This window comes from Anarrhichthys ocellatus, unplaced genomic scaffold, assembly GCF_004355925.1.
Source record: "Anarrhichthys ocellatus isolate YVR2014 unplaced genomic scaffold, GSC_Weel_1.0 scaffold20, whole genome shotgun sequence".
In the NCBI taxonomy this organism is placed as follows: domain Eukaryota; kingdom Metazoa; phylum Chordata; class Actinopteri; order Perciformes; family Anarhichadidae; genus Anarrhichthys; species Anarrhichthys ocellatus.
In genome coordinates this window covers 1,617,408-1,641,837 of record NW_022280050.1, presented here as the reverse complement: position 1 = coordinate 1,641,837, position 24,430 = coordinate 1,617,408, and the positions used below count along the sequence as shown (strand labels likewise).

Sequence of the window (24,430 nt, the reverse complement as noted above, 5' to 3'; positions counted from 1 at the left end):
GAAATCCGTGTCTTCGTTAGTGGTTCTCATCTTTAATTTCTTGTATACGGTACTGCTATTGCCCATAATATGTGAAACCTCTTATCTGCCTCTCTGAATTCTCCCAACTGCCTCTAATTTATTGAAACTTGGGTTGCAATTATGCTTATGAGTTTTTACCAACTAAATTTGTTTGCTGAAGACTTTGGCTACACTTAATTTACGGTTACAAGAGGACGATGCAGCAGAAAGCCTATTTAGAAGAAGAGATCATAATCACCCACTCAAATGATTATAAAAATGCAATTGAAAAGAATCTCTGCAGTGCTTTACTTTGAGTATCCATTAGCTGATAGCATAGCCGCTAATCTGATTTTTTTATTGCACATGTAATCGAATTACCCATATGGTGAAGCTCAGCAATATTTCCGACTAGCACTCGCATACTGTGAGAGCCTCATGGCGTCCAGGTCACCGTTCTCGCTCCTCCGTGTCAAGGCTCAATACAGCAGAGTAAATTTGTATCCCCTTGTGCATAGGTGTGTCTGATTGGTGGATCAAGTTCTGTGTCCCCCCCCTGTCTGGGGCTCTCATTGAATTACCTCCATGCGGGCCCAGCAGCTGTTCCTTCTGGTCGCAGCAGGCCGCTGTCGTTAATTGAAGCGTAATGGGCTCAGCAGCAGGGAAGGTCAGACAGAGCGCTCTGCTGATGCACAGCCCCTGTCATAACCTATACACAACACACCTAGAAACCTTCCAACTCCTCTCTGGGGTTAGGCAGATAACGGGCTGAGAGGTTTTACATGTCAGTCAATCATAGTACGTCTACTGAGGCGTTGCAAAATTGTCAGGTTCCATTGCCTTTATGTAAATCATGTATAATGTATAACCTATGAGAATTTTCCTTCAAGCCTTGATTGCTGCAAGAATTATAAATGTGCTACATGCACTGTAGGCATGTGTTTTTGAGGTTATCATCTGTGTTTGCTTGCACCTTGAGCCGGGTGTTATAGTGTTGAAGAAAGTCAGCTGAGGCAATAGCATAGCCATCCTCCAAGCTTCATATGTTTGAAGATTCCAAAATAATTCATGGACCATCGGCATAAGATCAGAGAGTTAGTTTCATGAGTCTGAGAACCACAATGCTATTGAACACGGTATAGTTATTATGGGCATTGTTTAGCTATCTGTAACTGATTCCGTCTTGTCTCATTGGCATTAGCACCCTATTTGTAACACAATAGTTGCTTTTATCAAAGAGCCTTTGAGTTGTACTGTAAAGCAGCAGCTGTAAAAGATTTATGCCATGGTGGGGGGCCCTGGACAGAGTTGAATTTGATGCAGATAATATATGTATGAATAGATTATAGACCCAGCTAATCCTGTGAGGTTGCTTCTCCAGCTTGTTGTCATTTCTAGGACTGAGGTAGGAGTGACTTGAATCCTACTTTAATATTCAACCCGAAGAGAGATTCTTTGAGCATGGGCCGGCCCAGCTCACAAATGTATGTCAGCCTCCATGTTGTCTTTTGCCATTGACCTCTTGGCTTCCTACCTCAAAGAACAAGGAGGTATGGTATCTTGAAGATTGACATCACAGCAATGTATTAAAAGCTCTTTGTTGCCCTCCTTGGACTTTAAGTCATCTTGAAAACCATTCCCTTCTGTTAGGCTCTAATCAAAATAATACAATATTTGCTCAGTCAATTTATAGCAGACTAATTGCATTATGGTCTGATTGTTTTGCATGTGACTTAAAATTCTGTAATTAAAAAATGTCTATATGTCCCACAAGGTTTACTCTCGTGAATAAAGTTAATTAGCTGAGATGTTTTACCATTCAGTTACTGTTGTGACGTGAGAGGCCGTGCTTCGTACAGTCCACTCATTTACTGGGTTGCAGCTGTAAAGAAAGCAATAGTCGTTATCTGATGATGATCCCCTTGCGTTCCAAACTTGCCATACAAATGATTACATTTTTGTATTGTTACAGATACATTTCAGTTTTACATTTACTGTCAACAATGTCTATTTTTTTTTTATCCGTTGGATGTATTATAAGGATATTTTCATCTGCATCAGAGCTACGGGAGAAGTCTGGTACAAGTGACGAACACGCATCCTCTGGTTTGTTTTGGAGATGCATCTAATTCCAAGAAAGTGTGGCTTTGTGATGCAGAATCTCTAAAGGTTAAGCTCTTACTAATACATAATCCATTATTAAAATGATTATAATAGATGCACTAAGAACATGATTCTTAATCCCTGAATTCCCATCCCTATAACATGTTAATAGCTTGTTAAATCTACACTGACATACTCATTAAGTGAAATACAAAATTGAAGGTCATTGTAAAGTAGCATTTCCAATCAAAATCCAATCACTTCTACAAAAACAGTTTCAATGTTTGCATTCTTCCAGCATGATGGCAAATTCTACTGATGTTCCGTTTTTGCACGGAAACGCTTGATTTTCTGTAATATTCTATTTCTGCCTTTCGTGCTCTGACTCTACAGCTCGGATTAACTGGTTAAGAAAGGAAACCTTCCTTTGCGTGTCATATTCACTTTGTACAAGTCTCTGCAGCAAATACAGTGGGTGCTATTTTTGTAACACAGAGCACAGACTGAGGGGGAAAAAAATGACTGGCCTTTCTTGGACCTGAATTGGTGTACCCTTTCATAAATCCTAATCTCTCTCAGGTTGAGTGAAGTTGTTCTTTATTTTCCCTGACAGGGATGTACTGGTTGCAGCTGCCTCCACACTAGCAAAACATAAAAGCATATGCTACAAGAAACAGTAGCTATGTTTTAAACATGTTATTATACCGCTTAGTTAAAGGACCATACTGTTTTTATATTTTATGTTTATATTAATTAATACAGGTTTAGCTGTCTTGAGAATGCCATCCAATGTCCATCTTAGACCTGGTACATGTTTTCCTTATATGCTGAGTAAAAGTAGGCCACAAGCAGTATAGAAAACTGATCTTTTTGTTGTAAAATGTTGTGTAGACACAATAAACTCAATAGAGATAAACTAATAAGATTTGTATTTTGGAAATATTTCGTGTGTGAGACCATGGTGTTATTTGCTGAATAGGATTGTTTGTATTGATTTTAATGATGGGCATAATGGTGAATTCAGTGTGAAAAAAACTTCTTCTTCACTCTGTAGGTCTGACTCTTAAACATTTCAAAAGTTTTTCTTTTCCACCACAGTTCGCATGGACTGCTTATATAGGCCCTCTCTGTTGTATAATTGTCTGTGCTAGACGTGCCAAGTTGACATTTTTCCATGCATCATTTCAAGCTTCGAGTTTCAAACACATAAGAAAAGGCTGACAGCTGCCTGTCAAACCCTCCACTGGTACAGGATCGAACCGGTCTGGACTACAAAGAGCCCAAACTACTCTCGAGCTCTGTTCCAAAATGTATTTTGCTATGTAATGGTTTTTGTCACCAATCCATCTGAAAAGCTGAGACATGACATTCGGATATTCTGTTCATGTTCTGAGCTAAATGGGCGTGAACTACTCAAACACATATTTTCTTCATCACAGCAACACAATTGCTACACTTGTACTTGCTAAATTGCACGAATAGTCAGCTTCTACAGGCATAGCAGTATGTGATTGTCACATGCTGTCACTTGTTTTGCTGTTATTAACACATAATCCAGATCTGGACAGACTTTTTTTTTTTTTTTTTTTTTAGGCGGTGGGATGACTTTTATCTCCTACCTCAGGAATAATGGAATAATTGCACAATCACCTTTAGTTGTTTTCCTTGCACCTGTTGGTGTTTGCATAATTTAAGCCCAGTCCACCTTGTATTTCAAAACATTATCCTTGAGTCCTATTTTAGCCAAAAAAGTGATCACCATTCAATTATTTTCTGGCAGCAGTTGCCTATTACAGAACCGCCTCCTATATTTTAGTAATGTCTCAAATGCTGTCCGGAAAAAAGCGTCCAGTTACAGAGGAGCAGGGCAACTAGTTTATTGTGGACCTTCCACTGGAATATTAATCCAGTCCAGTTATGTCTCTAGTTATAAAAGCAACCCAATAGGTTCAATAATAAGAGGATATTCAAAATGCTACTGGAGCCACAAAATCCAAATTCGTCCAGCGGGGAAGATGCCTTGGCAGATTCTAAACACTAGAATACAGCAGGAACCCCAACATTTTTTTACCCTGTGCCATTTCTATATTGTTGTTGTGGATCAACCAATAAGGGGTCTTTGTTCTAATGTGTGTGACAGGGAGTGATTAAGGAAGATATAGCACTAATAGCCAGAGTTAAGGTAATTGCCACACAAATAGGTCTACAATATTATATAATGATTATTCAGCACTTTTCTTTTTGCTGAATAATTCGGTTTCCTCATAGCCTGAAGCAAATGGGAACCACTGCAGTACAATATACAGAACACATTTCAGTACTAAAAAGTACAGTCTGGTATCTAGCTTCTAAAGTAAATGCTGTTTAGAGCACTGCCACATTGGCTTTAACACTGAAAATTGTTCACAGCAATTCTCACAACAGTCGTAATAAATGTGCTTATAGAAGGGATTCAAGGAAGAGAGAAGATGGAACGGACAGATGAGGCTAAAATCAAGAAAACGAGCGTGTTTCTGAGACTTTGGAGACTTTGTAAGAGGCTGCAGAAGCGTAATCACAATCACGATCCACTTATTGTTGCAAATGAGATTCAGCCATAGCGTGTGCTAAAGTGTGAGTGTGGAACACTGCAGCCGATCATCTACCAGGAAGACATGAATGATGATGTTTCCATCATTCAAAAGCGCCACCCTCTCCTGTCATCATTATGTCGCTATCATTCATCGACTAATCTCCACAAATTATTGTGTATTCTCTTGAAGCCTGCAAGGCGGGAAAACAATTCCCACCGAATGCTCACACGCTCAGCGAAGAGCCTAATTGCAGCTGCCAAAACATTGTCTGTGTACTCGATACGAGTAGGCACTTATTCCCTTTCATGTTACACCCTACATAAACATCCGTGGAGTGAGTGACAAATTGCATCACCTCTATTTCCTGCTCCTCAGCCTTTTGTAGCGCCAACACTTGAGTGAGAGACATCAGCTATCTTATTGGCGAGCTAACTGCGCCGCTTTAGTTGCGATGCACATGGCTGCCTGTCAGATCTGGGTCAGACATTGTTTGTAAATAATTCATTTTTTTTCTTTTCCTGAAGGACCTGACAGGTATATATATTTCTATGGCACCGCAATTCATTCATCGAAACTAGTGTGGATTTCGTGTCATTATGTTTAGCCCGCTGTCCATCGGTTCACCCATACAAAGAGGATGAATAGGCCCTTAAACAGCACTTTCAAATTTAGAAACCAGTAACGGCTGTCTTGAGACTAGTGCCTTCCCTCTGTATCCACACTGGCAGAGTGGACTGGATCGATATAAGGTTAAGGTTTAATCCCTGAAACACCCATCAATCAATACAGGAAGTCACCCATTTGAGTGCTTTCTTTCGACACGGAACAATAATTCCCAGTAACAGATGCCGGGCCTGCCTCCTCTCGTCTTCTCTGCTCTCTGTCCACGGCTGCACTCTGATAATCCAGACGGCTACAGACTCATGCAGCCTTTCTCTATTGTCCTGAGCCCTTATCTCCCTGCACAATACTGGCGCCTCCTTAAAGCACAAAGCGCCAACTTGTTTCCCCTCACCCGTCAAAATGTGAACTTTGAGCTCTGACGCAGTGGAGCTCAGACTACCCATTTTCTGGGAGAGACTTCAAAAGTTGTGTGTGTGCATGTGTGTGTGTCTGTGTCTATTAGCACATCTTTGTGTTGTTTCATGGATTGGAATTTGTGTTTGATGGCAGGAAAAATCAAATCAAAAACAACAGTGTGGTTGGTGCCCATGCATAGGTTCATTTTATTATGAAAAAAGAAAGAAAGAAATAGTTGTGAATGTCTGTGTGTAGCATCCCTCTGATGAAATGTCTTTTCAGTTACAATAATAATGCATTCCTAATGTGTGGCACCTTCTCTCTTCTAATCCCCCACACAGTTTTGATTGATAATGTCACACACACACACACACACACACGTGTTGTCTTTCAGCACATTAATAAACAATAGGTCATTGCATAGCAATTGGCTCATTGTTTCAAATATGTAGATAGCACAGTACGAGATAGAAACATAGCTGTGCGTGTCTGGGTTATTAGTGCTGCTTGCAGTGTTGATGGGTTTGGGAAGGTCAGTGAACAAAGTGAACATAATGTTCTGACATTTAGAACTGAGAGACTGCGAACGATAATGTTTTTGATGACTCAAAATACCAAAGAAGGTGCCATAATGCATGAACCAAAGAAAATCTGCAAAGTTGCATGAGATGTTAGTACTAACTTGTGTTTTCAAACCCTAGTTTGTTTTGTCTGCAGCATTAATTGACTTTCTGTGCCCCGTCCTGTTCTGGTTGACCTGTTATGGCCTTCTTGACAGACGCTCTGTATTTAAAATATTAGCAACGTCTCGGCTGTGCCTTGATCTAAAAAATGTGCAATTCTGCTTTAAAGACTAAAATGTACACGTTGATTATGCAAAGCCTTCTTTGAAGTGGCTGAGGGGAATTAAGTCATACAGTAGTTTTATTTTACTGTTATTGTCAGACTGCGGCACACTGCGTAGAGAAAAGGTCAGTGTATTGTAGTCTGAGCTTTTCATAGAAAATAAAACCAGGGAAGGCCTGCTGTTTAATTGTTGAGATTGTGCAGATTTTTGACAAAGACAACAACAGCAGCGACACAGTCTTACTGTCAAACTAGGATACAACATCTTTTTTCAAACACCGTGGAACCTCTTTCTCAAACATACTGGAATTGTTTTGTTTTTGCAGAAACTATTACGACCACTTTTCTGGTGAAGACTTCACATTGTCACCACTTATCACAAGAACTAGGCTTTTAATTTCACCCACGGTTCCCTTTCCTCCACATTTCCTCCATCTATATAATTGACTTTTTGCAGGTTTCAACTATTTCTGGACTGCCCCATTCCACCCCCCACCACACACACACACACACACACACACACACACACACACACACACACACCTACATTTACACAGCTCTGGGTACATTGACTCTTATTTTCCAGAGAGACACTCTGGGCTTCAGGGTCCAAGTGTCCCTGCAACTGCTGACCCATGTTATCAGCCCGCCTCAGCAACCAGGCCCCCTCAAAATTAATCCTGACGCCGTCACGCCACCCCCCTCGCTCACACTGATGGCTCCCTCTTTGGGTGACAATCCCCTCTGGATCCTCAGCAGTCGGGACTCAGTCACGCTTACCTGCATACCCCAGACCCACGAGACACTCCTATCAATTTAAAAGGGAAGACAGAGTGACCAGGCCTACAGCCGGTGCAGCGTTAATTATAAGCTTTTTTTAATGAATGGGAGGTAGAGGCTTGGAGGGCCAGGTGGAACAGCCACACAAGACAAATCCGATTATCCAGGAACGGTTTGTTTCTCTTTCAAGCTCTCCATCTCCCTCATTCCGTGTTTTGTGTAATAATTTCACCAGCTCCGCTACAGAAAGCAGACACATTTGTTTTTGGTGTCTGTTTTATGCTCCAAATCCTTTTTTGCTCCATTTCTGCACATGCTGTCGCAGCTTCTCAAGGGGCTGTAGTTCCTTTATTTGTACTGAAGATGAACTACCTGAAACATTAACGATTAATTCTGTGTACAGAAGATGAGGTGTTTTTTCACTGAAAACGACTTTAGCCATTTCTGATTTTTTTTCCCCCCCTTGGAGACGTGTCTCATTCTTAATGAGCATGTTCACATAAATAAATAGAAAAAAAAAGCTTATCATTTTTTAGCCTTTGTGCTATTGTTCTGCATTAATTTGACATCCCCTGAGATCCCTTATCATGTCTGATGAAATATTTAAGAATGTCAAAAAAAATAGTGAAAATGATCTGGCTAACAATGCTCTGTGGCTTTGTTTTAGTCATCACATGAATTAGCTTAATTTCACCCTAAAGGCTTTGAAGAGGGACATGTGTGAGCAAGTGAATGATACATAAATATCCAGCTATACGAAATGACACACCTTTCACATCCTTAAAGCAGCTTTGATGCACAATTCTATGTTAAACATCAGGATCTGTTCACATTAAACTACATCAGAGGTTTTCTTGAATGCTTGCCTGTCCCTGACTGACTGGATTGTTTTGATATACAGTAGATGTGAGGCTGCATTGAAATAGATCACACTGAGCAGCACTGATTCTGGATCAGAGATTAGATTTTAAAGTTGAGCAACAATAGTGGAGACAGATCTGTGGGTCACAGCTTTGCCTGGTTTTATTTTTCCTTTCATTGGATGTTAATCCCTCAGGAATTTACAGATTGTGAGTCAAATCAAAAATACACTTAGGTGAACTGAAGTACAGATTTTCTGCTCAGTAATAGTATTTGACGTAACTAATTTGATCAAGAGATTCACTGAAGCCCGTCCATATTTAAACATTCTGGTGCCACATTTTTGCCGTTTTCAAATTGACCCTGTCTGATCACATTTGCTTTGTAATTAATCACTGTAATTCGACAATTGTCAAAAGACACACGTGCTTCCAGGCCAGCAAATACAATGATTCAATTTCCAGCCCAAAACTATTTTCTTTATAACTATTCGGAAACAAAGAAAGCATCACAATATAGAGATTAAAACTATTTTATTCAACCAAACTCAAACCAAGTCCCCATTTTTGTGAAAAAAAAAAGATACTCTGATCTTTTTACGGTGAGGCTGGGTGGCGTGGCTGAGTTCAAATTCTCTCCTGTCCTTATCAATGCTGTGACCCTGTCAGCTTGCTTAACTACTGCACCTACAGTACATGGAGGCAGGCAGAAAGAGCCATAGTATGTTCCGTGCCACAACGATAAACATGCTTTGATTGAGTTCACAACCCTGACTTCAGGAGCAGCCAGACTGCCAGACTGTTTGAGGTGCTGGCAGAGTAGAGATACCTCTCTCTGTCAAATACAACCCCATACAACATCTTAACAGTCTGGGGATTTATTTATTTTTTTTCATTTTCTTGAAGGATTGCATAAAACATATGGTTTGTTTCAGTGATATGATTATTGGCAAGGTACCATAGTTGAGTTTGACATTTGTCTGCTTATGTGCAGGGTGTTTTTTAAGGTTTGAGTCAGTGAACATTCCCAAGTCTAGACATGAAAAACTGTGTTTGAGACATTCAGATGAAATGAATGAGAGTTCACAACAATGAACTGCAAGAGAAGGCAACTAGAAATCATATGACAGATGGTAATGTGCAGGAGATGGTCAAGTTCAGCATCCACCCACATGAGCAGAATATTTTCACATGAGTATGGTATAATATTTTACATTGCCCATAGATAATCATCATACCTCTTTAAAAAATGTTGTCTTAAAGCCTAAAATCAAAACCTATTTAAATACTATTTCCAGCTTTATTTACACATTTTACACAACATTCAACTAACAAAAAAAGCAACAGCAGGATAGAAAAGGGATCCGTCCCCTTCTACTACTTTGTAGAGCCACATTTTGCTTTGATTGCAGCCATCAGTGTCGTTGAATATGTCAGCTTTGCACACTTAGATTGGGGAATATTTGTACATTTGTCCTTGCAGAATAGTCATATTTTGTGGGGAGTGATGATTGACTGCTCTCTTCAAGTTCATCCACAGACTTTTAAAATCAAATTAAGGTCAGGCCTCCGAATTGGCCATTGGCTACTCAAAGATATTGACCATGCTATCCTAAGGCCACTGCATGTTGTTTTATTTCTTTCTGCGGTGTGTTTAAGGCCGTTGCCATGCTGGAAGGTGAACCCACCCCCCCGCTCATCTTCAGCTGTCTAGCCGGGTGTCGCTAGCTGGACTTTGGCAGACCAAGTCGTAAATACAGGTTTGTCAGGTCCGCCTGGTCCGCCCACCAATCACAGCGCAGTAGTAGCACCAGCCAATCACAGCACATTAAGGCGGGACTTGGCACAAAGTGGGTACAAATAAATTAACACCGAGCTTGCGGGTTTGTCCGATTCCCGGGCCGCAGAAGGACACAGGGTTTTTTTACTGAAATGTGGGTGTACTTGGCCGCATCCATTTTCTTTTTGAAGACGATGATGATGATTGGTTGAACATGATCGAGTTTATAATGGTTCATCTTAGGGGATGATCACATATCCAAACCAGGTATTTTATTAATAAAATATTAATAATTGTTCATTTAAAAAAAAAAAAATCTTATTTTCACTTTAATGTTGAGGTTATAATGTGTAAACATGACTGGGGAAAAAGTTAGATTCCGTTTTCATTTTATTGTACAGCGTGTAATGATACAAAAGTTATATTAAGCATTTTGACAGGGTATAGTCATTTTCCATAAGCATTGTATATTCTGCCCTATCCTGATATCAGCAAGATTTGTAGTTTAGGTCGGTCTTGATCACCCAAAATGATGCACTGATGATCACTTCAGTGTAGTGTTTAGGCTGTTTTTTGTAACTGTACAGGTTGTCATATTAGCAGCTATTCTGAGCTGGGTAATGCTAAGATTCTGTCAGGTTGTTTTGAACAAACTTGCGGATGTCATCCACTTTTTTAAACTTCCTGAGGTTTTAAAAGAAAAGCCTCACAGCTACTATACATTTGCAGTGAGATGGCAAAACACTGGCAGGCTAGACACACCACAGATGATACATCTAAATACACTCTCTGGGATGGATATTAAGGGAAACCAATGCCTGTGATGTAGGCTGTATAGAGCAAACGCTCTATGGTTGTGTCAAAAGGGCATTTGGCATTGGGACTGGAGGATAGTGCCAAACGGGGGAGGTAACCAGCTCTTGACGGAAGGTGTGAAGCATGAGGCAGGTTGAGGTTGGAGGACACTGTGGTAAACACTTCTGTCTTTTGGCTGAACTCTATGGAGTGGAGCAGAGAAGAGGACAGGCCTGTAGAGGACAGGCCTGTAGAGGCTAAGCTGTCCCAGCTGGAAATGGTCGGATAAGTTGGCTTAACATAGGCACACTTAGCTAAAAATAATCCTAACACTAAGTCCAATACAATACCCATCATGCCTTCATAAAGGTACATCCAGTGTTTGTCAAAACTGCTTTAGAGAGTTGTTGATTCAAATTTAGGCTCATTTTGGACACAGCTTATAGTGCAGTTGAATTATATTTGGATTTTTTCAAACACTTCCCCAATACAACTCGACAGCATGACAAACTGGCAGGTCGCTGCATTGTCTGGTTTGAGCATTGTCTGTGTTTTTGTCCATTTTGGTCACTTTAAAATGTCTAATTCTGCATTCGTTTTTACTTAGTTCCACACTCTCGTGTCACTTCTGGTTGCAAAAAAACAAGATGTCGACGGCCAAAATGCTGAACTCGAGATTTCCAAACGGCAGTCCACAAACCAATGAGTGATGTTATGGGGACTACGTCCACTTCTTATATTAAGTCTATAATCTGGACAGATCAACAGTGCTGTCACCAGCATTGCTAAAAAATTGTGTTGCCTTTTAAAGTTGCCACATTTCTGTGAACATGTTCAGATACTGAACATGTATGTTCAGACTAGACTTATATAGCGTCTGTTCAAACAATTCACTCTGGGTTCCCAGATGTTGTCTTTGTTTTTCTTGAGGTACACAATGATTATTGCAATACCAACTATATCTAGATCCAGAAATCCCCAAGAGGTGAGAAAACAGTAAGAGGTAGCACACAAACTTTGGCTGTAATAGAAGTCCAAGGTTGAGATTGGATAGAGATTAAATTAATTGCTTGTCCCTTGTTGGAACTGCATGTTCACAATTGATTTTGCTCCACCCACCAGGAGCACATTTCTTCCATCCTATTTGTTGGCTTTTATTTAGTGAGTAGCCAGCCAGGGAAGGAGAATTGCAGTTACAGAGACAAGCTCATTTGAGCCACCATGGAATGGCAAGGCAGAGCACTTAAAAGCCTTGGGAAATAAGGTCTGGGTCACTGGAATCTGGGGTTTTCAGGAACGTGGCCAGGAAGGTCAATAAGGGAGCGAAGCTTAGAGGTGGGGCCAGTGGGGAAGGGGTTGTGGTTGGATGAGAGACAAGGGCAGGAGGTGTTAATAGAATCCGAGTTTCCTCTGGATGAGCTCTCGGAACAGGCTTGGGTGGAAGGTTGGCATATAATCATTGAAAGTCATAAGAGAGTAAAATCCTGAGCTGTTACTCTTGGACTGCACTCTTGTCTTTGATATTACTGTCAGAATGTGACACAGGCAGGGACAAATCATGACTGTAAGCCTTGCAGTTTAATGTAAAATTCAGAAACAACAACCACCCTTGTGCTAATACGATGCATAAGTGACGTTGAACCTCCCCCTCTATAGCTGCAGCAAATCCAAATTCGGGACGCAGAATAATCAATTTGTATATGCAGAGAAACTTTCTCTCAGATCTTCCTGCTAAGATAAGACAGACTATATGTCTGTATCTCTTGCACACCTCTGCCATGCAAAATAGCCGCAATGCATCATATGAAAGAAATATAATCTTAAGAATGTCATTGTATGAAGTGTCAGATTTTACTGTGCTGTGGTATCAAATGTTTATATCAGTGTCTCTTTTTTTCTTTCCCCACCTCAGACCCTTTAGGCTGACTCTTGTGCCAACCTCTGTGGGAACATCAGTGGGTGCAGGGTACTTGACAGAGCCAGAGCCAGGGAGTTAATACCACTCAGTGATGTTGGAGGTGTGACACAGTCCCAGCCCTCTGCACATTGATTCACACAGGATTAAGCCACTGCATGATGCTTCGGGCGTGAGGCCTGGCACAGCTGATTTACTGTCCCTGTCAGACTTAACATCTTTGGAGGCCTCCTCTGCCCTGCTTCTGTCTTCTGTGGAAGGACTTGAAAAAAAAACATCTGCCACTGCACCAACCGGATCACCCAAAGGGATGACTGGCAGTCAGCTGGCTCAGGTACTTGCAAACCATGCCGTTTAAGATACTGTGTATTTACGTGTAATTGCAGTTTGGGAGTTGTTTTTGAGGAAACATAGTCATTTCTGTGTTTTATTCTAAGGTGCAGCTATACGATCTTTGTCATATCTGTCCCAACCATTGTTAATTTTGTCGAAGGAAACTATGACAAAGATATTAGCTGACAACCTTTTTGTCACAAAGGTCAGAAAAAAAGACCAAACTACAAAGACCTTTCCAGTCAGCAAATAAAAACTAAACAATATTGTGAAGACGGACGACAAATGAACTGCATGCATGTGCAGCATATTGCATTCGGTAATGTACTATCTCTGTCGGTAATATTATCTGTTGTTACCAGTATTTGGATCAAAAAGATTTATGGACTAAAGTCATCGACAACCCACTGAAAATTAGACGAGAAGCAGCAAAAAAAACGGTGGGAAGAAAATACAAAAACATTCAGTCAGCGTGCTGACATTTCTAAATAGGTAAGCTAATGAAACGTTATAAAGTACTATGACTTTAATGTTCACGCTCAGAGACAATCTTTTGTGCTGCTAGGAGGAATGGGTAAGTACCCGGATTAATGGTGACGATCAGCCATCTAATTATTTCTCTAGATATTGGTTAAAGAAATAGCCTAACCTTTTAGCTTCTCCCCTCAAGCTATACCCAGACAATGAACAATATTTCAGTGAACAAGTGAGTGAATCCACTTCTAAGTGCTTCGCTGCTCTGCAGTGAGGGCACTAGTAGCTGCGGTGAAGCTCGTGAGCAGGAATGACAGCGGGACGGTGGTTCTGTTCAAACAGCCTGAGTTTAGAAATGATTACTGGATTAACTGAGGAGATCAGTGTGCCGTATTAATGCAGATCAAAGTGACACGGAAACGAGTACATAACATAGCTTGTCGCCCATCCACCACCCCTTACAATTTGCTTCACTAATAAAGAGGGCAAACTATTTCCTGCTTTGGCAGTGATCATTGGCATTAGATGTAAATTGGGAGGTGCAGATTCGTCCAGTATGGATTCAGGATACTGGGCTCTATGTTTGTTTTTTGACTCCTTTTCAATCAGCGCTGCCAGTTTCCACGAACCTTTTTGGAATTGCAAATGTACAGTGTGTCTCAGAGCTGTCATAATCTGTTCAGCCAACAAAAATGTAAGTGTTACAGTTCTAAATAGAATAGTGGTAACTGTGTCAGAAGATTTCAGGAATAAAATGGAGACAGACAGCAATATTCTCAAATACCTCTCCATATAGTGACGGATGAATGCAGATGCACCCACAAGCCAGTGATTTAAAGAAATACAAACAGCTGTGTTTTGCGCATTGCATTTCAGATTGTTTCAATGCTTTCATGGTCATTCTTGTCAATGAAAACATCTGCAAAAATCTGCTTCCTTGGGGTGAGAATGAATTTGTGTTTTTATATTGCCAAACCCAATCAAAACCGTTTACATGCACCACCACGTGGCACAAATCCTTGCAGCTGTGTTAACCTGAATATGCTGGATGCAGTACACAAAGAAGAACACAGGAATATGGGCAGGAGATTTAAGCTAAGAATCTGAAGAGAGAATGAACTGGTCGGCTACATAATTATGTGGAGAACTAGGGAAGAGCTTGGCATCTCTGGAAAACGTACTGGGTTCAAATGCCTTTGTTTGCACTCGAGACAGAACTGGCTGTTTGGCTTATGTAAAGAGAGGCTGGAGGATCACACGGTGATTGTTCAGAGCCTTGGCATACCAAATTAGCTTTTGCCATTCATTTGGAAAGATCTAATCAAACATTAATTATTGTGACCACCTGTGAAAGAGATGGCTGTGGAGTGTTGCTCATCTGTTCCCTTATGGTAGCTGCAGGGCTCTTACTTCATGAATCCAGCGAGTGAGTCCCAAACAAGGACCACAAGAGACGGAGAAGCAGATTGCATTCCATCACATCACGGAGTATCTAATAGGATGCACAGCAGCATCTGAGCCACACTGCTGTTTGCAAGGTTTTCTGTGACCACTGAGAGCCTGGCATGATTCCTTTGACCCAGATATTTAGCAGCTTAAGAGCTTCTCTTTTTTTTTTTTTAAGATTTTCCGGATAGCCTGCAGTCCCCCCTCTAATGACACAAACTGGATGAGTCCAAGGCTGAGCTGTATAAACACAATTGCCACGAGCTCTTTAAACTGAGGGAACTTGAAGATGTTGTTATATCTAACACTATGGTAATCTCAAATGTCTATCTTTGAAGAACAATAGCTGGAAGCCTTGGGGGTCATGCTTGTTTTCATTGCTTGTTTTTTTGTTCCAAGACCATGTTTCCCAATCAGTTGTGACACATTTTGTCAGAATGTGGAGAGCGCTGCTTGTTCCATGAATAGTGGAATTAGAATGGCTGGAGGGAGGATGAAATCTGGGTGCAGTCAGGTATGGCTTCCAGAGCAAATGCAGCCCAAGAGGCTGGCTAGTAATCAGCAACAGAGGTGTCTAATAGGCATACAGCTGTGTAAGTGCCAGAATAACTCTGCCCATTCATCCAAACACAATAAATTCTCTGGCCATCACAAAATGTGAGACAAAGGCATCTTTAATAAAACAGAAGAAAAATGTCGGATTCATTATTTAAAGTGGATGAGTTCTTTAAATCAGCGAGAACAAGTAACCCTAAAACTATTCTTTGGGTTGATGGAATTCAAAGAGCTGTATGCTGAAAGGCCAAAGAAATAGGAAGCACCATTTCACTTCTACTACTGGGTCCTCCATACAATGTAAATATACAGTTATCAGTTTTATATAACTCATGACCAGGAGAGAGGGGATATATATATATATATATATATATATATATATATATATATATATATATATATATTTCACCTTTAAAAACACCTCTGACACAAAGAGACCAAAACACTTTTGACTATAGAATAACACATCAAACCCAGAGGAAAATTGGACAGTCCATCAAAAACTGGGCATCTGGCAGCCCATTTCCGGGCACCAAGCCATCTCCGCCCAGCAGTTATTTTTCATTAAACAATTTTTGCCCCCACCTAAACACAGCTAAAGCAGAAAAGTCAAAATCTAATTTCCCTGAATGAAATCAAGCAAGAAATAATCAAGCACCCGGCATTTTCACAGACCCACCATGTGTAAATAATCTGAAATCTAAAATGCCTGCTACCTCAGTAGTTAATCTACCATCAGATACTCTCTATGATACTAGGTTATCAAGGGAACTGTACACTTAATGTGACGGGGTGATCTGCAACATAAAAATAAAAACACATTTTCATATTGTCCTGCTGCACTTTACAATCATATTCAGGTAAAATGGTTGCTTTTTGGTGAAACTAATGCAAACATTACTGTAGAATCAGTTTCTCAATATAGATGAATTAAATGCACCACCTGACATCTTCAGTTTGCACATCCTCAATTCATTTTTTTAAATGTTTTACCAAACTGAGTTCATGATTGCAGAACGACAGGAAACTGCCGGTAATATTAACATGTCACAATACCCAAGTGCTACAGTGCAGTAAAATGTGTGTTTGGAAAAAATGAATCACCACAGTCATGAACTTCATAGAATCAGTCTCTTAAAGCATACGGTGTTTCAGACTCTATTCTATATCTATTTATTTAGCTGTTGGTGCAAGGGAAGCCCTGAGAGGCCAGATACATTATTTTGGGTGGTCTGTTTTCTAAATCACATTCATATTGTTTTCTCACCCGTGTTTACGCCTGAAAAAACGTTTTGCCAAAATAATCTTTCAAAATGTGTTACATTTTTTTCTTTAGTTTTTTTCTTTTTGTCAGGATCAATTGTTAGTGTTTGTTTTTGTAATACTCATTTTAGCCACAAGAGAATGAAGCGCACTACTACGCCATGTTGTAAATAGAACTAAAAGCATTCATGTTTCCCTCCAGGTGAGTTTCAATTTACATAACTTGCCAACACACAATATATGTACCGTGTGTGTTTAGCAAAACTTTTAGTTTGTTACCTGGCAAACCTTTTTCCCACCTGTTTCACGGATAAAAAAATAAAGGAATTTAACAAGATTATTCTGTCAAACCCTTGTTTTCCACCTGTTCTCAAACCAACAACACAGGAGACAAAACTACATAGATCAGACTTAAAAAAATGAATCGCTGCGATTTATTTATTTTTCCTCAGCGTCCTCTCAGGGTTTCCGTACAACACAATTAGAGGCCTGGTGAATCCAGGACTAATCCCTAACACTCATAGGACATGAATCACAGTAGCATGAGATAGGAATAAATGAGCTGCATTAAAAAGGTACTAATACCCTGTATTACTCCAAGCTTAAAGTCTCCCCTTCCCTCAATACATATGTCCACTTCTACCTTGGGAGGCTGAGATTATCGAGCCTCTCAGACTAATTATGTTTGGTCTATGTGGGAGGAGAAGGAGGCATGGTACCACTCGTATGCTGCATTAAAAAAGAAATATAGGGGTTGCGTCCGTAATCATTCACTCATTCCCTACTCCTTATTCACTATCCAAGAAGATCTATATAGAGGACTATATAGTGAAAAAAAACATTTCGGACACTACTTGGGTCATTTTCTCTGCGCCGTTAATTAAGTCATTGCTGTCGCGCAATTAAAACGTCCCAGATCAACGTTGGTTTGTGGACCATCCATAATAGATATTGACATGCAATTTAGTGATACTTACATATTTTAAGCTATATTATTGAGTTTCCTCTTAGCAAACTGCCCTGAGTGAATTTCAGTTCTCCCTGCAGTTTAAACTGTATGTCAAAGACTTTTATTGTGAAAGGTAAACACGGAAGGCACAAAGGGCTGTGCCCTGTCATTGTGAATGCAGAGGTAATAAGCACATCTTCCCAAATTAATACATATAATTGCCGTTTGTTTTGTGATAAGCTGCTCTGCCTAAATTAAATATATAATTGTTGTGCCACAACTCATGGATTTGTATCAATCGCACTGCTCTGTCTCCTTTTGTCTCTCTGCCATTTTTCCTTCGGCACAATGCATGATGGTATATATTGCTTGGTTCGTGACCATCGGTTGTATACTACTTTTCAGAATCGGAATCAGTTTATTGCCAAGTACATTACACGTACAGGAATTTGACTAGGTGAATGGCGTGTAACAATAAACACAATGCAATAGTATCGGACATAATTTAAAAATAGAAGAATATTAAAATTTACAATAAAATATGGTGAACAGATAAAGACATAACTTTTAACCATTCATTGTGGGATACTTTGAGTCCTCTACAGGATATTATAATAATAATAATTAATAAGTGATTTTGGACACAGCCTATTATTCATGAGCGAGAGAGTGTTATGCACTTTGGAAGGTGACTCTGAAAGTCATATATCTGGGCTGGAGGTTTCAGTGGGATATTTTCTACACAGAAAGCTCAGAATGTCTGACACCTCCTTCACTTCCCCCATTTTAAAGAGTTCACACACATTCTCCTCCATTGGTTTCTCTGGCCCACGTCTCGCTCCATTTTTATGAGTGACCTACTGATGAATTTCATGTTCATCCCACAGGAGTAAGAGAGGAAGCAATGGGCTGGACTATGACTCTAAAAGATGACTTTGGGGTCATTGCCTGGACGCGGCAAGCTGGGAACTACCTCGGCCTCTTCCTCCTCTTGTCTCTTCTTTCCTTTTCAGTCCAGTCGGATATTGTGTTTCCAAAGGACCATCATTTCTCTTGGAAAGCAGGTAAAATGTTTGATTCTTCTCCTCCTTCTTTGCTATAAATGTTTAAATCAACACTCCTTTTTGACTATTCAAATACAGCCATCCAGGTCTTCAGTCTCTGGAGCAAAATCAATGGAGGTGGTCAATTATAATTCAACACATTGCGTTTTACAACTACACTGCTGGCCATTTGCCAAGGTTGCTCCAATAGTATCAGAAATAGATAATAAATAAATGTATAGAAGTACATACACACTGCATGTATACACACACCAGAGACAGACATTCAGTCATTACTACTTCTCTTTATTGGACAGAAATACTAAATTTGTTTTCAGTGCTCCCAGTTCTGCAGGGAAAGTGATATTCCTCCAGCTGCTATTGGACATCATCAAGCCAGAGGGCCCTTGTGCACTTTCTGATGGACTATTCATCCCTTGCCTCATAATGACAAGCAGGGCTTGGATCGTTACCATCATGATGTGTATGCTGTGGTTACATGACACGGTTAATGAGACATTGGTGCACAGAAAATAACCATGTCCTGGTATGTTCTGCTGTGGATTAGGGGCCCCAGTTATGTCTGATATATATATATATATATACACTGTATATAATTACCTTCATAGTATGTGCATCTAAATAATATTTTATCGTATTTGTGAGAGAATCTGGTTTGGATAACTTTAGTGACAGCTGATGTCATGAAGACAATTTGAGGTAAAATCATGATTCACCCTTCACTCGCTTAACACATTCAATTGAAAATACATTTCCAAAGCAGCTTGAGGAGGAAAACTTGGCCCTCCCACAGAAATGCCCCACTTGCTGTGCGATTAGCACTTTCATTTCTCACTCTGTGGTTGGGTAATGACACTGCCCAAGTGATAAAGACATTGATTAATTTCACTTGAAAGGGCGCATGTTCAAAAGGGATGTAACCAGGACACGAGTGAGGATTTAACACCCTTGCAGGGCTAAGATGGCTTATGAGTTGTTGCTTCAGTTGACTTTAAAAATGAAAAGTACTTTTGTGACAAGAAAGGAAATCTCGAACCTAAGAATGCCTCACCTAATGCCTCACCTAAGAATATATACCGCCTCCAAGGGACTGTGTCGCAGCGTTTTGAAGCGAAACGGCAGTTGAAGAACAGTCAGTTGTACAATAAAACGTGTTGTGTTACAGAAGGAGGACGTATTTGGTATAGTTTGGTTTAAATGAACAAAGATTCCTCGAGGCCACATGTTCTCACATTCAGCAGCAGCTCCAGGCTTTATACCACAAGTCTGAGTACTACGTTCGTGTTAGCTAATATTGATTTAACATTCCCATCTTCACCCATGGACATCATATATTTGAAAGCTCCATTTGGCTGACAAGCTCCCTTGTAATTTTGGACTTGTCAGTGTAGGAAAGATGTGCTCTAAATTATGCACAGCCACCATATTCTGTGTTAGTTGTGTCTATCTAGGCCAGCAGCATTGTGGGGTAAATCTTTTGTGTGAGCCAGTTCCCAGAGCTGTGGCTAAGCTGGGAGTCTCTGGCTTAGAGAGAGAGCTGGAGCCATTTAAGCTTGACCTTCATCAGTGTTTTGGAGACCAGAGTGGTGCACTGAAATACTGCGGCTAATGGGGCTATTATTTAACTCTTTAAAGTGACTTTTGAAAGAACAAACCAAACGTACTTGCCCTTTTTAACAGTGGGGATATACATTTACCTCTAACTCACTGTACAGCCAACTGAAAAGCCGTGTCCGAGTAATAGGAGTTAAAACCACAATGTCAGCGTGTAAGGCTTTTAGCTCAACTACAGGTAGCACTCAATTTTCTATACATTTCTGATATCGAAATGTGTGAGAGAAAAACGCTACAGAGGTATCACATATGACGTAGGGACTGGATGTTCCCTTTGCAAATCCCCTCACAAAGCTATCGACTGGTACAGTATGATTTGCATTGCTCTCTGTCTGTTTTATATCACATTAGTGTTGCTGCACTGCTGTAGATTACATAAAACTAGGTGATGTGTTGGGGAAATTGATTTTAGAATATAAAGGCAGACGTATGAAAGTTTGCATACCGTAGATTTTGCTTTGTAAAATTTGTTTTTAAAAATTCAAGGCATATACAGTCCTTCAGTATGCTGATATCCTCCAAAAACAGAGCGTTAAAATTGGATTTATTTTGACTTCAATAAGCATCTGCATTTAAAAAACACCAAAGTAAGACACCGCGCTCATCCTGTGTCAGCTTTAGTCTACTGAAAAAGTAAGATCCTCTCTCTCAGGTCTTCATTTGGCATCTTTGAAATGCATGTACCTTTTATGTAGAAAGTCTTTAAAATGCTGGAATTCACCTATCATAAATTGTTTGTGTTCTTTTCAGCTTAGATTAACAAACAGGAAAATAGCTGAAGTATTCTAAGATACATCCCAGGTGGGGAGGTATTGTGCATCAAAGCCTCTCTCTCTCTAAAAAGAACAAAAAAACACCTTTGTTAAAGTTCTTATTTCCTTCTTTGACTAGAGAATCCAACAAATCCAGGATAGTGAGGTACCTTTTCCTCTGGGGGCAAAAAATTGATATTCCATTTGAGACTGTTCACAGCAGTTAGACTGCAGTGGGTACTGTGATTAGAAGAACATGTCTGTATTTGTTTAGTGACTATGTATTTCAACATTTCCGTACTTGTTTCATTCACATTTCTTTGAGTTCGGGCTACAAAAATGAAATTGTATGTGCCGTTTTGATAAATCCTGCCGTGTTCTCTAGAGGATTGAAGGATTAAGTCGCCTGCTCATCTAAATTATGTGGGAACTTTCAGCTGAGGGGCAATGATTTTTAAAAGATTGAGAAATCAATAAAGGTTTTCCTTTAATGAGAGGGATCACCCTCAGCTCCTGCAGGATTATTCCAGGAGTTTATGAGGCTGACGCTCTAGGACCTGATCTTACCCAGGGCCTTGTGGCTGTAAGAAAAAAATATACTCATATTTGGAGAGATAGAGTCAGGCAACATTTACATTTCATTTCAGGGTCTGAGTGTATTTATTTGCAATTTCACCACTCTGTTGCACCATCAAAGCTGAAATCAAACATCACTGCTGCATTGAGCTTCTGTTGTTTCTAAAAAAATAAGCTCAAAGGAGACAGTGCGCTAGCATCCAGTCTACCAGGATTTCACAGTTAACCAAATTGCACTGAATAATTCACAGAGGGCTTTTTCCCTTTTACAGTGACAAAGAAAAATCACTTTTGTCAAATGCATGTTTTAGCCAGTAAGCATCACCAGATAAGCTGTTGCAAGCAGACAATATCTAGTTACCCTCTGGCAACTTCTTGCAGCAAAGGCAAATGAACTGCCCTGTCAGCTTTCCCAGTCAGTACAATACCTCACGGAAGATTGAATTGTTTTGTAAATGGAGTCAAAGCTTGTCCTGACGGGGGTGCTGGAGAACAATCCCCAGATCTAACAGGTTCCTTCCTCTTGGGAACATGAATAAGCACAGCAATTGTTATGCAGATTCAGTTCATCTGAAATCTGAGACTTTGAATGAAACAACAGAGAATGCACGAACAATAAATGATAAACTTAAGCTCTGTGAAGGGTCACTGGTTACATATTGGCTGTGAATGACAATTGAACAGAAAATGTGTGCACATGTGCAGACATGATCTGATTACTCATACGGAGCTGAATTCAAATATCCAAACCAAATACGCAGTTTTTCCTCACTGTGTCTGAAAATTCGGAGGACCTCTGTTTGGACTGTCAACACCCACTTATTTATATTTATACAAGTACATTTCTTTTTAAGTCTAATGCTGGATTGAAAAGATCTCAACAGTAATCACCTCACGGCACTTTTTACATAACCCAGCAACATTATTCCTGTACTGAGCTTTGTCATTGAAATGTCCCATTAAGGTTACGTGCATAAGCCGTCTTCATTTTCAAACACACCTTTCTCTCTCTATTTCATCCTCTTCCATGCACACTAAGCAGGTATTTTTCACACCTCAAACAGATGCTTCTCTCATCACTTGCTTCCCTTTTCCTTTGTCGTCTTCTTCTTCTTCTTCTTCTTATTCTTCTTCTTCTTCTTCTTCTTCTTGAAAGTGAGTTTCCCTCGAAATATAATTGACAAAGCAGTTACACTGTATGTGAAGTATAGGCTGGACTAATCCACTCCATGTTAGCATCATGCAGCATTTCTATGGCATGAACAATCTGCTGTGTTTCAGCAAATAATCACCTTGAAAAAAATCATTCTCATTTCATCTGCAACATTTCTCCATAACTTAACTGGTCGACTTTCCCACACTCTGCTATGTGTGTTTGTTGAGGTTTGTGTTTGCTTGCTCACAATTCTGTTACTAAATCTGAAGTGATTCTTACTTTCAAATATTCATTTAATGATTTATTTAACAATGGTAGCTGCCAGTATTACAGCAAGCCTCAAAAGTTTTGTTTCCCCTTCAACGACCCCAATAGCTCAGTGGACAAATAGCACATTATACATATATATATATATATATATATATATATATATATATATATATATATATATATATATATGTTTTAGAATGTAAATTATCAAGAGCATAATCTTGCCTTTCGCCAACATCTTAAATTATAAAATGGCGTGGTGGACCTCATTGCTAGAAATCACCCCTAGCCTATAAACTTCTCAGATTCAACTGCTACAACACGTTTTCCTGATGTTGATACAGTATAACAGGGTTTATATTCAATCATTCATCATTCATTCATCATCTTTTTTTTATTTTAAAGAATGACTGCGGACCCTGATGGAAAACACAAAATGTGTTGGAGCTGGCATGTTTTGTTAACTACTTGGAAGATACATTCTCACGAGTCACTTTTTTATTTCAATGTAATCACGACGATGACTGCTACCAGGTGATTTGTCCTGCGGGCTCTGCAGTTGTCAGCATTTTGACAACAGCTGTGTATCAAAGTGGGATTTCTTCTTCTGCTGCATACTGGAGAGCTTTAAAAGGTAAATAAGTAATGATTCACACACGGAAAATTGCTGCTGCTGCACCGCTCTCTGTGCTCCAAAACCTCTGCAAAAGCCCAGTCAGTGACGTCACAGCAGTGCGTGACAGGCAAACAACTGAATTGACAAACAAATTAAGGACAAACCGACCTACAGTCAAATTTCAAGTTGAAGATATTGGTTCTATCGTCTGAGTACTTTCACGGAAACAGAAGATAAGCCACAACATGTTTTTTTGTTTCTTATTGCAACTACACATCAACATTACACCATTACCTCTCATGAAGTTGGTCTCTAACCTGGAGAATATTATTGTTTTAAGGCACTAGTCTGAGATCAGTAACACCAGACACACATTTAGAAAGTGAGGAATAAATGTCACAGTAATTATAAAGGGTTAAATGTCGTGAAAAATGAGAGTGAGAAGATAAACATGCAAAAATACTATCCAAACTAGTTTGCAGCAGATAAGGGGAGCAGCTGTGTGTACTTCTTTTTGGTACATACATGGTGAATTCAGATATGTTTAGGCTACAGATATTAGAAGCAAGGAGAAATGTATAATTTATGTAATACTAATATATATATATATACATATATATATATACATATATATATGTATATATATATATATATATATATATATATATGTATATATATATATATATATAT

At 39.7% G+C, this 24,430-nt stretch overlaps 1 protein-coding gene across 3 annotated transcripts in view; it reads left to right on the top strand.

The window, feature by feature from the left end:
* Positions 1–24,430, top strand: part of thsd7ba (thrombospondin, type I, domain containing 7Ba) — a 138,391-nt gene that overhangs the window by 13,611 nt on the left and 100,350 nt on the right. For 2 of the 3 annotated variants that reach the window (XM_031858667.1, XM_031858665.1), the window contains exons 2-3: positions 12,670–13,006; positions 18,580–18,756. In XM_031858667.1, coding sequence (XP_031714527.1) covers positions 18,597–18,756 — 160 coding nt within the window. In that variant the 5' untranslated portion in view covers positions 12,670–13,006; positions 18,580–18,596. Of the gene's footprint in view, positions 1–9,221; positions 9,943–12,669; positions 13,007–18,579; positions 18,757–24,430 lie in introns of those variants that run through there. The other variant, XM_031858666.1, reaches the window with a different exon arrangement.